This window comes from Bufo bufo, chromosome 6, assembly GCF_905171765.1.
Source record: "Bufo bufo chromosome 6, aBufBuf1.1, whole genome shotgun sequence".
Lineage (NCBI taxonomy): Eukaryota > Metazoa > Chordata > Amphibia > Anura > Bufonidae > Bufo > Bufo bufo.
In genome coordinates, this window is record NC_053394.1 from 421403198 (window position 1) to 421419253 (window position 16056).

The window sequence follows — 16056 nt, forward strand, 5'->3', positions numbered from 1 at the left end:
CTTATACATAGGAGCAGTATTATAGTAGTTATTTTCTTGTACATAGGAGCAGTATTATAGTAGTTATATCCTTGTACATAGGAGCAGTATTATAGTAGTTATATTCTTGTACATAGGAGCAGTATTATAGTAGTTATATTCTTGTACATAGTAGCAGTATTATAGTAGTTATATTCTTGTACATAGGAGGCAGTATTATAGTAGTTATATTCTTGTACATAGGAGCAGTATTATAGTAGTTATATTCTTGTACATAGGAGCAGTATTATAGTAGTTATATTCTTGTCCATAGGAGGCAGTATTATAGTAGTTATATTCTTGTCCATAGAAGCAGTATTATAGTATTTATATTCTTGTACATAGGAGCAGTATTATAGTAGTTATATTCTTGTACATAGGAGCAGTATTATAGTAGTTATATTCTTGTACATAGGAGCAGTATTATAGTAGTTATATTCTTGTACATAGGAGGCAGTAGTATAGTAGTTATATTCTTGTACATAGGAGGCAGTATTATAGTAGTTATATTCTTGTACATAGGAGCAGTATTATAGTAGTTATATTCTTGTACATAGGAGCAGTATTATAGTAGTTATATTCTTGTACATAGGGGCAGTATTATAGTAGTTATATTCTTGTACATAGGATGCAGTATTATAGTAGTTATATTCTTGTACATAGGAGCAGTATTATAGTAGTTATATTCTTGTACATAGGAGCAGTATTATAGTAGTTATATTCTTGTACATAGGAGGCAGTATTATAGTAGTTATATTCTTGTACATAGGAGGCAGTATTATAGTAGTTATATTCTAATACATAGGAGCAGTATTATAGTAGTTATATTCGTGTACATAGGAGCAGTATTATAGTAGTTATATTCGTGTACATAGGAGCAGTATTATAGTAGTTATATTCTTGTACATAGGAGCAGTATTATAGTAGTTATATTATTGTACATAGAAGCAGTATTATAGTAGTTATATTCTTGTACATAGGAGGCAGTAGTATAGTAGTTATATTCTTGTACATAGGAGGCAGTATTATAGTAGTTATATTCTTGTACATAGGAGCAGTATTATAGTAGTTATATTCTTGTACATAGGAGCAGTATTATAGTAGTTATATTCTTGTACATAGGGGCAGTATTATAGTAGTTATATTCTTGTACATAGGATGCAGTATTATAGTAGTTATATTCTTGTACATAGGAGCAGTATTATAGTAGTTATATTCTTGTACGTAGGAGCAGTATTATAGTAGTTATATTCTTGTATATAGGAGGCAGTATTATAGTAGTTCTATTCTTGTTCATAGGAGCAATATTATAGTAGTTATATTCTTGTACATAGGAGGCAGTATTATAGTAGTTATATTCTTGTACATACTAGGCAGTATTATAGTAGTTATATTCTTGTACATAGGAGCAGTATTATAGTAGTTATATTCTTGTACATAGGAGCAGTATTATAGTAGTTATATTCTTGTACATAGGAGGCAGTATTATAGTAGTTATATTCTTGTCCATAGGAGCAGTATTATAGTAGTTCTATTCTTGTACATAGGAGCAGTATTATAGTAGTTATATTCTTGTACATAGGAGCAGTATTATAGTAGTTATATTCTTGTACATAGGAGCAGTATTATAGTAGTTATATCCTTGTACATAGGAGACAGTATTATAGTAGTTATATTCTTGTACATAGGAGGCAGTATTATAGTAGTAATATTCTTGTACATAGGAGGCAGTATTATAGTAGATATATTCTTGTACATAGGAGCAGTATTATAGTAGTTATATTCTTGTACATAGGGGCAGTATTATAGTAGTTATATTCTTGTACATAGGAGCAGTATTATAGTAGTTATATTCTTGTACATAGGAGGCAGTATTATAGCAGTTATATTCTTGTACATAGGAGCAGTATTATAGTAGTTATATTCTTGTACATAGGAGCAGTATTATAGTAGTTATATTCTTGTACATAGGAGGCAGTATTATAGTAGATATATTCTTGTACATAGGAGCAGTATTATAGTAGTTATGTTCTTGTACATAGGAGGCAGTATTATAGCAGTTATATTCTTGTACATAGGAGCAGTATTATAGTAGTTATATTCTTGTACATAGGAGGCAGTATTATAGTAGTTATATTCTTGTCCATAGGAGAGGATAGACGTGTGCTGTTGAGCTCCCTGCAGGGAGGGGGCATGGCTTCTGACCCAGGTGGAGGAGAGGGGAGCTGGGCTGATGATCCACGGAAAGCCCAGAGCCTGGAGTGTGGCCTGCAGCATGGAGAGGAGAGTTTGGAAATGGTGGCTGGTGAGTCTTCTTAATGCAGCAATGTTTCTGACTTGAAAATAAATATGACCAGAAAAAATGTATTTAAACTTGAAATGAAGATCCACAGATTAAGAGATGAAATTAGCAAAGAGTCTGATCCTAGAACAAAGCTGATGACGTGTGAGTGTCTGGATGATTGCACACGTGAGCTGGCTGTACTGAAGGGGAGTCTGGAGGAAGATACAAGTATAATATCTAAAATACAAAACTGGGCAAGTGACAAAAAGAATTTAAAGCTGAAGTTGTGAAAAGGAGAGAAATTCTTAGAAAAACAGAAACTGAATATGAGACTGGTTGCAATGTTGTGAAGCAGAGGAGCCCTATAATATATGGGGGTGCAGAGACTGGAGGATCACAGCTCTTGTGTGAACCATGTTTGGGGTCTGAGCCATCAACCTCTGCAAATGCTGCACGGGGTTAAGTGCAGTGGACTTTGTTTGTAGCACTGATGAATTGAATTCGAGTGTCAGTCTTGTGCTGCAGCAAGAAAACTCTTTATGTGCTGATATGGTCAGTGAGACCACGCTCAGTACTTTGACAATGTACCCCATATTGAACCAACTGCACAGCGTGCAGCAGAGGTTACAGACATTGTACAGGACCCTCAGCTCTCCACAGTGCAGGCAGGACTATCTGCAGCTGAGGAGCGGCCGAGTGCTGATCCATCTGCTGAAGAACCTCAGTACAGGAGACTGTTCTCTAATGTCTCCAGACCGGCGAACCCCCCACCTCAGAGGAGGAACGCAGTCAGAATCAGGTTCACAGGACCAGAGGAGAACATCCCCTCCAGACTGTACATTGGGAAAGTTCTTCTGAAAGAGTTCATGAAGTTTAAGGCTTCTGAGGTGGACGCTCTGATCCATATTCCCTCCACCACGAATTATGATGTCAGCTTTAAGCTTCAGTACAGTCTGGATTTATTCTGGAGCATTTATAATGATACTAAAGAGAACAAGATTTGGGAGCACCTCAGAGTGATCCAGCTGTCTAGGCCCCAGGTGGTCACGGCCACTGTCCTCTTCCAGTCAGAGGTGGTCGCACTGGCCGATCTGGAGCTCTGGCTGAACAGACAGTGTATAGTAGAAAGCCGACCAACAGAAATCTATGATGGGGAGGGTATATGGAATGGGGGCTACACTGTCATCGTCCAACACAACGGGGTGACCAGCCATCTGCCGCACTCCTACCTGGGCTCTGAGAGAGGGATATGTTATTACCCTGGGCAGCCGCGCCTGTGCCATAGATGTGGGGGCAGACACTTCGCCCACAGCTGCTCTCGCACCAAGTGCTCATTATGTGGACAGTTGGGGCATGTAAAGGACGAGTGCACAGGCCCGGTCATCTGTAACCTGTGCTTAGGACAGGGCCACGCGTTCCGGGACTGTCCGCACGCAGAACACAACAAGATTACTGAGGAGATGTTCACAGAAAACATGGAGGAAGATCAGGAGGATGTTGCTGCAACTACATTATACACATGCTGACACATGGAGTTATAGTCTTGTACATAGGAGCAGTATTATAGTAGTTATATTCTTGTACATAGGAGGCAGTATTATAGTAGTTATACTCTTGTACATAGGAGCAGTATTATAGTAGTTATATTTTTGTACATAGGAGGCAGTATTATAGTAGTTATATTCTTGTACATAGGAGCAGTATTATAGTAGTTATATTATTGTACATAGGAGGCAGTATTATAGTACTTATATTCTTGTACATAGGAGCAGTATTATAGTAGTTATATTCTTGTACATAGGAGCAGTATTATAGTAGTTATATTCTTGTACATAGGAGCAGTATTATAGTAGTTATATTCTTGTACATAGGAGCAGTATTATAGTAGTTATATTCTTGTACATAGGAGCAGTATTATAGTAGTCATATTCTTGTACATAGGAGCAGTATTATAGTAGTTATATTCTTGTACATAGAAGGCAGTATTATAGTAGTTATATTCTTGTACATAGGAGCAGTATTATAGTAGTTATATTCTTGTACATAGGAGCAGTATTATAGTAGTTATATTCTTGTACATAGTAGCGGTATTATAGTACTTATATTCTTGTACATAGGAGCAGTATTATAGTAGTTATATTCTTGTACATAGGAGGCAGTATTATAGTAGTTATATTCTTGTACATAGGAGACAGTATTATAGTAGTTATATTCTTGTACATAGGAGCAGTATTATAGTAGTTATATTCTTGTACATAGGAGCGGTATTATAGTAGTTATATTCTTGTACATAGGAGCGGTATTATAGTAGTTATATTCTTGTACATAGGAGGCAGTATTATAGTAGTTATATTCTTGTACATAGGAGCATTATTATAGTAGTTATATTCTTGTACATAGGAGCAGTATTATAGTAGTAATATTCTTGTACATAGGAGAAATATTATAGTAGTAATATTCTTGTACATAGGAGGCAGTACTATAGTAGGTATATTCTTGTACATAGGAAGCAGTATTAGGCCTCATGCACACGACCGTATTTTTTTGCGGTCCGCAAAAACAGGTTCAATTTTTCCGTGATCCGTGACCGTTTTTTTTGACGGACAGGATACACGGATCACGGTCTCGGCTGCAAAACGGTGCATTTTCCGATTTTTTTCCACGGACCCATTGAAAGTCAATGGGTCCGTGAAAAAAATACGGAAAACGGCACAACGGCCACGGATGCACACAACGGTCATGTGCATGAGGCCTTATAGTAGTTATATTCTTGTACATAGGAGGCAGTATTATAGTAGTTATATGTTTTTTACATAAAAAAATGGTTACATGTTGGGTACTGAGCCTGAAGTAATATGTGGAAAGATATTGTGACTGGATATAAGACATACTTATACTAGACAACATTTATAAACCTTCTCGATGCAACAGATGGTTGTCGCCTGTCACAAATCATATGTAGTAGAAACATAGAACCACAATCAGATTTTTTCCATCTGCTTCATGAGCTTGCAGTAACTTTTTTCACTTTCTTACAATGTGATGGAACCATTTAAAGGGAACCTGTCACCATGAAATTGCAATATTAGGGTACTTTCACACTAGCGTTTTTCTTTTCCGGCATTGAGTTCCGTCCTAGGGGCTCTATACCGGAAAAGAACTGATCAGTTTTATCCCCATGCATTCTGAATGGAGAGAAATCTGTTCAGGATGCATCAGGACGTCTTCAGTTCAGTCACTGCGGTATTCTCTTTGTCCAAAATTCCGGATCAGTTGCCGGAATGCTGGATCCGGCATTAATTTACATTTAAATGTATTCGTGGTATTAAAAATACCGGAATGCCGTATCCGTCCTTCCAGTCTGCGCATGCGCAGACCGGTAAAAATGTGAAGAAAAAAATAGAAACAAATCCGTTTGTCTGTATGACAAACAGAGAGACGGATCCGTTCTTGCAATGCATATTTGAGACGGATCCGCATCCGGATCCGTCTACAAATGCTGTCCGTTTGCATGCAGATTGCCTGATCCGGCAGGCAGTTCCGGCGTCGGAACTGCTTGCCGGAGAACTCTGCCGCAAGTGTGAAAGTAGCCTTAGCCACAGGCAGCGTGTTATAGAACAGGAGGAGCAGAGCAGATTGATGTATATTTTTATGGGAAAAGATTCAGTAAAACTTGTAATTTATTCATTTAAATTCCTGCTCATTCTCGGCTGTGAAGTCCAGGAGGCGGTCCTATCAGTGATTGACAGCTATCTGTGTATGCACAGTCATAGAGAGAAGCCTGTCAATCACTGATAGGACCGCCTCCTGGACTTCACAGCCCAGAATAAGCAGGAATATAAATGTATAAAGTACAAGTTTTACTGAATCTTTTCCCACAAAATGATATAGCAATCTGATTGCCTACTCCTGCTCTTTAACATGCTGCCTGCAGCTCAAACATCCTGTTTAATCTGAGAGGCTCCCTTTAAAGCAGACATATCATGCAAAAGACGATTTCCATTTTGGTTTAACATATAGCTCTGTTTATCCTGAGCTTCCTGGTTCATGGATCATGGAACTACTATTATGGACATGCAGCGGCCACATCAGATCATCTTTCCGAGACAGGAGGACCTGGTGCTTGTTCTGCCTCTCATCTTCCTAGTAAAAGAGAGAAGAGCAGCATGGTCAAATGTCCCAACTTTGAGCAGGTAAATGGGTCACTGGGACCCTCAACCCAACAAGAGATGAGCAAAGTTTCCAAAAATTCGATCCGGCTGCTTCGTCGAATTTTACAAAAAAATTTGCTTCGTGAGGAATTACTTCATCGCGAAGCGCATTTTTTTTAAAGTAGCGGGTGAAATGACGGGGAGCTGCGATAGCACTGCTCCCCACCATTGTACCCCTCAGATGGCGCGTTCATACATGATTGCTGCATCTGAGAATAAAAATGCAGTGTAGCATTTACAGAAAAAAAGATTAAATCCTACTTACCTCCTCCATTTGCTCGCGACAGTCCGGCCCCCGCCATCTTGCTTGAAGTTCTGGCGAGAAATCTCGCGCAGACCGGCGGAGTGACGTCATACGTCACCACGCATGGGATTCCGGCCGAGATCTTCAATCAAGATGGTGGCGGCTGGCACGTCGCAAGCAAATGGAGGAGGCAAGTAGGATTTTTGAATAGTTTTTTACACTATTTTAGGTTAAATTGATTCGCTACCACGAAGCATGAGGAAATTCGTGGCAAATCGAATTTATCCTGAAATTCAGATCGAATTCCACTTTGTTGGATTCGATTCTCTCATCTGTAAACCTAACCATGGGAGCAATTAAAAATGCTTATTTGGGTATCAACTGGGCGTCAAATCATGGACCTTCCTGACTATCAAAGGGTTAAGAACATGTTCTTCAACAAACCTGATATCCTTCTGAAAAACTGTGCATGGGTTTAAGGTTTCCATACATTTTGTCTCTAAAGACAGAGAAGAAAAGGAAGAAAAAAAAATCCCTACCAGCTTTATTACTTTTGGCAGCTATTAATTTTCCTACCTTAGGAAAGTGAGCCCTTATAAATGAAATTAGCATTATGAAGGCCAGCATGAGAAGTTTTCCATTCATTTGAGCCCCTTCTCCTCTCCTATCAGGTAATTGTCAGACCTCCAGTTGGTCTCAGCATCTCCTTGTTTTGTCTATCCCGGTGAACTCGTGTTCAAGTTTTCCTCCTTGGGTTGGTGAACCTGTCTGCTTTTTAAAAGCTGGAATGCGACGAGGGAATTGTGCGAATAAGAGGCTTGATTTTATTGTGGTAGACCAAGTCTTCCTGTTAGAGGCGAAATGAAAGACGATAACCTTGTGCCAGTACCAAGGAGTTTACTGAATTAAGGCAGCTCGAAAGGAGAGATGAGGAAATTTCCAACCCTGGTGCCCACTGACCTTCTCTTGACACTCCTTCTCGAAAAGCTTTAAATGAAGCATAGAAAGGCGGGAGCAGACTGGCATTGACCAGATTTGACATCTTAGTATTTTATTTTAATAATAAATCAACTATAAACCAGTAGTCAAAAAATTGTCCAAAAACATTGATTCTTAGATTTTCAAAGGTGGAACCATCTGATGACAGACCTTACCAATCTTGTAGAGGTTGTCACCCAGCTGAACCCCTTAACACATATCGTAATTCTCTACATGTACGGCATTAGTATTCAGGGAATGTATGGAGCGGGCTCACACACTGAGCTTGTGCTATACATGGTGGATGTAATACAGCAGACACCCGCCAGCAGTGACTGTGATCGGTGATGACTCCAGCCCCAGTCATTCAAAGGGATTGTCTCATCTGAGACATTGGTGGCATATCGGAAGGATATGCTAGCAATGTCAGATAGGTGTGGGACCAACACCTATCGACAGAATGGGACACCCAAAGTGAGCGTAAAGCAGCCACACATGTGCGCCCGCCTTCCATTAATTTCGGCTATCTCTGGCAGTCCTGTCGAAGTGAATGAAGGGGTGGCCTTGCTTGCTTAGTGCTCTATCCATTCATGACACTTCCATGCTCACTGGGCTATATTTCGAACTCTCCTTCACTTTCAGGGGCCTGTTCTGGAGATGGTTGCAGGTCCCAGAGGTAAGACCCGTACCTTTCTGACATATCCAAGAGATAGGCCACCAGTGTCTCAGATGAGACAACCCATTTAATCCCTTAGATGCTGCTGCTAATTGCGATCGCAGCATCTGTGGGCAAAATCATTTGGCTTCAATTAGTTGCTGTGACAGCCGGGGGTCATGTGAAGGCTCCGCGGTCTGTCATAGCCTACTACCTGCAAAGCTGTGCCTGAGGAATGGCCTGATAGTCAACCTGTAAAAATCCTATAGACTTCAGTAGTATTCTATTGCAGTTTGTGGGACAAGCGATCAGATGATCACATGCTCAAATAGACAATAAGAGAAAATCCTAGGGCTTATTTTTTCAGGATGACTTAAATGTTTTTAATGGTGTCCTTTAATTTACCATAGCTCATATTGTAAAATGGGGAAAAAAATTCTTTGTCGGGTGAGATTTTTTGGGTTTGTGTTTACAGCATTCATTGTACACTTAACACGAGGAGCTTATTCTGCGGGTCAGTAAAATTATGGCAACACCAAATTGATATAATTTCTGTTATTATATTATCATTATTATTTTACCACTTTTTCAGAAATGTAAAACTTTTCAAATCTTTTTCTTTGCAATGCCGTATTCTGACACCCATAAAGTTTTTATTTATTTATTTATATCTACAGAGCCTTGTAAGTGCACATTTTTTCTGGGTAGAGCTGTAGTTCTTATTGGTACCATATGACTTTTTGATCCTTTTTATTCTTATATTTGAAGGAGGGGGGGGGGGGCAACATGACAAAAAAAAAATAGCAAATCCGCTATGTTTGTCTTCATTAGGGCTCATTCAGACGGCCGTATGAATGAGTCCGCATCCGTTCCGCAATTTCGCGGAATGGGTGCGGACCCATTCATTTCAATAGGGCCGCAAAAGATGCGGACAGCACATCGTGCTGTCCGTATCTGTGGTTCCGTTCCGCTGCTTCACAGACAAGAATAGGCATTTTCTACTATGGTTACGGCCATGTGCGGTCCGCAAATGAGGATCCGCAAAGCACTACGGTAGTTTGAATGGACCCTTACTGTTGCGGTGTTTGCCATACATGATACATTTTTTTGTATTTTAATGGTTTGTACATTTATAGATACCAATTTTTTTTTTTATATAGTTTCTTTTTCTATGCAAAATTGGCAAGGAGGTGATTAGAATTTTTAATATTTTTGTGTTTTTTTTATATTTAAAAAAACAAAACATTTATTGTAATTTTTAGTCTCCTTAGGGGACTTGTACAAGTGATCTTTTGATCGCTTTTATGACAGACTGCAATAAATACTTTTGCAGTCTATCGCATTTTTACAGGCTGTTTTCAGGATGTGCCACAGGCACAGCTTTGCAGGCAGTTCACTATGGCAGACTTGGCAGCCTTCACAAAGCCCCAGGCTCCCATAGCAGCTGATTGGAGCCCCGTTTTTTTAACGCGGGGTCTCCAATCGGAGGGTAGAAGGAGCCCCTATTTCTTTCTAACCTCTCAGATGCCATTAACCAGGATCGGTGTATTAGGGTGCATTCACATCACCGTTTAGCTTTTCGTTCTTCTGATCTGTCAGAAGAAAAGAGACAGAGAAAAAAACAGGATCCTGTAAAACAAAACGGATCCTGTTGCATCAGTTGTCATCCATTTGAGCCATTTCCGTCTGAGATCCGTTTTTTTTTTAGTACTGCATGAGTTTTTTCCCGTGTAAAAAACTGATTTTAGACGGAATGGCTCAAACGGATGACAACTGATGCAACAGGATCCGTTTTTTTTTTACTGGATCCTGTTTTTTTTTCTCTCTCTCTCTTCTTCTGACGGATCAGAATAACGGAAAGCTAAACGTTGATGTGAATGCACCCTTACACAGTTAGCATCCACTGTATATGGGGCCGGATTGGCTGATGACCCCGATCCATACACATCTCGCGCCCTGTTGTACTGTTACGTCAGGGTCGTGAAAGAGTTGTCCATGGTTTTTTAAGTGATGGCCTATGCTCAGGATAGGGCATCATTAGCTTATCGGTGGGGTCTGACACCCCGCACCCCGGCCCATCAGCTGTCTGTGTAGCTCTGTTGATGGAAGTCAGCATTATTATAGTGGCGGGAACTCGCTTCTACAGCTCCCATTGACTTCTAGTATAGTTTGTATTTGGATTGAAATTTGCCTGACGGACCATGTCCAGATACTTGTGGCCTCCAAAGTAAGGGGGTGTCCCTGCACAGTCTACCACAGGCAACTTTGATTGGATTGTGTCAAACTGTGCAGGGACAAACTCCCAACTGGACCTTCAAGGTAGACTGCAGGCAAATCATTTCTGAACTACTATTAGGAATAATAGAGGAATAAAGCTACATAAGGTCAGAAGAAGAGATGCTCCAGAATTGTTATTACGTGGGGGATGCAAATAGTTACTAAAACAGACATGTCAGGAGAGGGGACGGGTCCTCTTTCATCCACATCCCTTTGCTGAACTTGATGGAAGTATTTTCTATCATACTATATAACCATATGTAGTGAGGATGCGCTGTATACCAGTGGCGGTGTTCTTTAACCAGATATCAGTACTTTTTGTTACTTTCACTACTTGATACATTTTGTATTTAATTAGAACAACAGATAATAACGATTAATGGGATCGAACCTCAGCGTCTTTCAAGATGGTTGAAGAGATCAATATCTCCTTATGCAAATGGACAATAAATAACATCAGACGCGGGGTGGGGGCGGTTAAATCTGCCCCCTTAACCCACTTTCATATTCTTCCATCTTTTACATAACACCCTCATTACTAGAACGACTTGATACAGCGAGAAGACGGCGTATTTGGTGTGATGGATTGACACACTTGTACCGTATTTGAGGGCACGTTGCGGAAGTGTTATTGATTCTCTGCGATAGCCGTCAGTAGAGTCGAGTAGGAGCTTTGTCAGACCGAGCGCATTATAAAAATTACAAAGGGTCCGCTCCTTTTCATCAGGCATCATTATATTGTATTTTTTATAGCACAGTGGACATATTTTCCTTAGAAAGGATTGTATGATATTTAAAAAAAAAAAAAACGCACCACCTTTGTCCGTGGATTGTGTCTGGTATTGCAGTAGTCAGCCCATGGTAGATTGGTTGTTTCTGGAAAGATCAGACCCTTTTTTCCTTAAGGCCCCTTTCACACGGGCGAGTATTCAGCGCGGACGCCATGCGTGAGTTGAACGCATTGCACCCGCACTGAATACCGACCCATTCATTTCTATGGGGCTGTTCACATGAGCTGTGATTTTCACGCATCACTTGTGCGTTGCGTGAAAATCGCAGCATGCTTTATATTCTGCGTTTTTCACGTAACGCAGGCCCCATAGAAGTGAATGGGGTTGCGTGAAAATCGCAAGCATCCGCAAGCAAGTGCGGATGCGGTGCGATTTTCACGCACGGTTGCTAGGAGACGATCGGGATGGAGACTCGATCATTATTATTTTCCCTTATAACATGGTTATAAGGGAAAATAATAGCATTCTGAATACAGAATGCATAGTAAAATAGCGCTGGAGGGGTTAAAAAATAAATAAATAAATGTAACTCACCTTAATCCACTTGATCGCGGAGGCCGGCATTTTCTTCTGTCTCCTTTGCTGAACAGGACCTGTGGTGAGCATTCATTACAGGTCAAGGACCTGTGGTGACGTCACTCCGGTCATCACATGATCCATCACATGATCTTTTACCATGGTGATGGATCATGTGATGACCGGAGTGACGTCACCACAGGTCATTTTCCTGTAATGAATGCTCACCACAGGTCCTGTTCAGCAAAGGAGACAGAAGGAGATGCCGGCCTCCGCGATCAAGTGGATTAAGGTGAGTTAAATTATTATTATTTTTTTTAACCCCTTCAGCGCTATTTTACTATGCATTCTGTATTCAGAATGCTATTATTTTCCCTTATAACCATGTTATAAGGGAAAATAATACAATCTACAGAACACCGATCCCAAGCCCGAACTTCTGTGAAGAAGTTCGGGTTTGGGTACCAAACATGCGTGATTTTTCTCACGTGAGTGCAAAACGCATTACAATGTTTTGCACTCGCGCGGAAAAATCACGGGTGTTCCCGTAACGCACCCGCACATTTTCCCGCAACGCCCGTCTGAAAGAGGCCTTAGGGATTGTGCAGTTTAAAACATACCCTGGGACAGTCTGGGTTATTTGAGGGGGGTCATCTTTTTGGGATCCTCATCTCTTGGTCAGGGTGAAGAGCAGTTATAATGAGCATCTCTCGCTGGGGAGACGTTGTCCTGTCCTGCATTACAAAGACAACTCATTGATTTGAATGGACATTGTGTAATGCTTCATTTCCCCTTGTGGTGGTGCTGCTGGGGAACACTTACTGGCAGGTTTTATTTACAGATTGCCGCTTATTGCTGAGGAGGATTGTTTTTGAGCAGCTTGTCTTATGTTCTCACATGGTGGTGTGGGTATTCTAAGTCATTTATCCAGTAGAGCTGGTTTTGTAGTAGCCTGGGTAAGTAGCGCTCATGTAGCAGAGCAGGGAAGTAATCATAGATGTAGAGGAGCTAAATACACAGTTGTAACTCAGCCATATGACTGGAACAGCAGTACTTAAGGGCTGGTGTCGTATAGCAGGATGAGAAGTGCAGCAGACACCAGACAGCCAATTTAGCTGAGCTGAACTAGTGTGACACGTTGTCGGTATGAATTACTTGCTTTCACATTGGATTTGCAACATGGAGACAGGTGGCACAGAAAATGTTCCAGATTTTTTTCCTATTAAGACCATGCACCATGCAGGCTCTGGCACTACCGATGTCCTCAGGCTTGGGCCTCTTGCACACGACCGCAAAAAATACGGAAGACATCCGCGTGCATTCCGTATTTTGCGGAACGGAACAGCTGGCCCCTAATAGAACAGTCCTATCCTTATCCATAATACGGACAATAATAGGGCATGTTCTATTTTTTTTGCGGAACGGAAATGCGGAAATGGAATGCAAATGGAGTACCTTAGGTTTTTTTTTTGCGGACAGATTGAAATTAATGGTTCCGTATACAGTCCACAAAAAAAACGGAACGGACACGGAAAGAGAATACGTTGGTGTGCAAGAGGCCTTGGTCTGTGTCACTATCCGTGTGGTTTCCATGCCCTCAGGGCATATGGCTTTCTCAGTATGTGGGTAACGAGTGCCCTGAACAGGTTAAAAATCACTGCAGGTAATTACAGCAACCATTACAAAGAGGCGAAACTAGAGCATACCAGCAATGACACGTTGTTGTTCCCGTCACAAGGTCGTGAAGGTTGTTCTGTTTTGACTGCGATTGCGTTCCAATGTTCAGTTTTTATTGCGCGGGTGCAATGCGTTTTGCACGCGCTTGTTAAAAAACTGACTGTGGTACCCAGAGACGAACCCAGACTTCTTCACTGAAGTTCGGGTTTGGGATCGGTGTTCTGTATATTTTATTATTTTCCATTATAACATGGTTATAATGGAAAATAATATCATTCTTTAATTCAGAATGTTAAGTAAAATGTCCATTGTGGGGTTAAAAATAAAAAAAATGTAACTCACCTCATCCACTTGATCGCACAGCCGGGCTCTTCTTCTATCTTCATTCAGCAGGACCTGTGCTGATGTCACCGCGCTCACCACGTGGTGAGCGCAATGACGTCACCGAAGGTCCTTTTCCAGCCAGGTCCTGCAAGAAGAAGAGCCTGGCTGCGCTATCAAGTGGATGAGGTGAGTTACATTTTTATTTTATTTTTTTAACCCCACAATGGACCTTTTACTTCTGAATTAAAGAATGCTATTATTTTCCATTATAACCATGTTATAATGGAAAATAATAAGGTAAATGGGGTCCCGGGTAACTCATCCCTTGTCTCATTAGCAACCATGCGTAAAAAAAATTGCATTGCATCCGCACTTGCTTGCGGATGCTTGCGATTTTCACGCAACCCCATTCATTTCTATGGGGCCTGCGTTGCGTGAAAAATGCGGAATATAGAACATGCTGCGATTTTCACGCAACGCACAAGTGATGCGTGAAAATCACCGCTCATGTGAACAGCCACATTGAAGTGAATGGGCCCGGATCCAGTGCGGGTGCAATGCGTTCACCTCATGCATTGTACCCGCACAGAATTCTCGCCCGCGTGAAAGGGGCCTTACACTATACCGGAAATTCTCAGACGTTTTCTGGCACCAAGGAATCCAGTAGTAACATTACAGTGTCTCTTTGTAACCCTAGGCACGTTCCATGGAGCCAGGCGTATGTAATTATTACACATGTCTCCAGCAGGTATGCGCCATCAGAATACTCAGACTTCGCCCTCTTGAATAACTTGGAAGATGCTATAATTCTGCATAATGATTTTTCAGCTCTCTATGGGTTACCATAAAGCATGAGCCTATGGAGTCCAATGTGCAGTACCCCAGAGCAGGTGGTATCTGCAAATGGTATCTTGTTTGATGTTATGTAATGGTATGTCATATATTGTACCTAACATAGCATGATATGGAAGGCACAGCCAGGGTTAACAATCCTGGCTTAGCCCTTGTAGGTTAGGTGTGGGGGGGGGGGGGCAGCCTTTGTAGGTGGCTAGGTGTGGGTGGGTCCCAGCCCTTTTAGGAGAGTCTAGACTGGAGTTCAGGGGGAGAGGAAGCTGTGACCTATGATCACTCCTCCTAGGACCAAAAAATCTACAGAGACTAACAGATCTCTGCATAATCTACAGAAGGAGAAAAGGAGTAAGACCAATGAAAGATCTAGAATACTTAGAATCTGCAAGACGAAGCATTGGAGTCAGAAAGGTAACCTGCTACTACAGCCATTCCAACTTTTCTGCTGTGAGGGACACCATTAGGACACCTTTCACATTTGGACACGTTCTGGCCAGACGTGACTTCAAAATCCTGTATCCCGCAATGGACACTACAGCCATTATTGCCTAAGTACTGTTGCCAGCAATAGATTCTACTGAGAGAAACTTTAGCAGAATAGTGTATAAAGAGTGCCATAACTCCCAGCTTTGCCAGCCTCCATACCTAGCTATCTAAGGAAAGGATACAAACAAAACTATGCTTTATTGTTGTTGAATGTACTACAACTCTCATTTGGTACTTGACCCTTAGGATACCAGAGATTTTGTTTTTGCATTTTCATTTTTCTTTCCTATCTTCCTTGAGCCATAACTTTTTTATTTTTCCATTCACTCAGCTGTATGAGGGCTTTTTTTTTTTTTGCTAGTTTTTTCTTTCCAATGCCACCATTTAATATGGCATTCAATGTAGTGGGAAAAAAAAGTGGAAAAAAAATGCAATTCCTGCACCATTTTACGAGTTTTGTTCCCACGACTTTCTGTTTTCGTCAAAACTGACCTGTACCCTTCATTGTCTGGGTCAGTACAATTACAACAATACCACATATGTATAGGATTTTATGTCTAAATAGTGTAAAAATAAATGTAAACTTTGAGAAAAAATTTTTTTTTTACATCGCCATATTCTGACCCCCATTACTTTTTTATAGTTATATTTACTGAGCTGTAAATTGGCCAATTTGACCCTTTTTTTTTCCTTTACACCATTCGCCGTCTTGGAAAAGTATTTTTATATTTTAATAGTATGGGTGT

At 40.8% G+C, this 16056-nt stretch overlaps 1 protein-coding gene across 1 annotated transcript; it reads left to right on the forward strand.

The window, feature by feature from the left end:
• The first annotated feature begins 2211 nt into the window (after positions 1-2211).
• LOC121005805 (zinc finger CCHC domain-containing protein 3-like) lies at positions 2212-3828 on the forward strand. The gene is made up of 2 exons (XM_040438568.1): positions 2212-2323; positions 2963-3828. Exons 1-2 carry the CDS (start codon positions 2212-2214, stop codon positions 3826-3828), a joined length of 978 nt encoding a protein of 325 aa, XP_040294502.1.
• The last annotated feature ends 12228 nt before the right edge of the window (positions 3829-16056 follow it).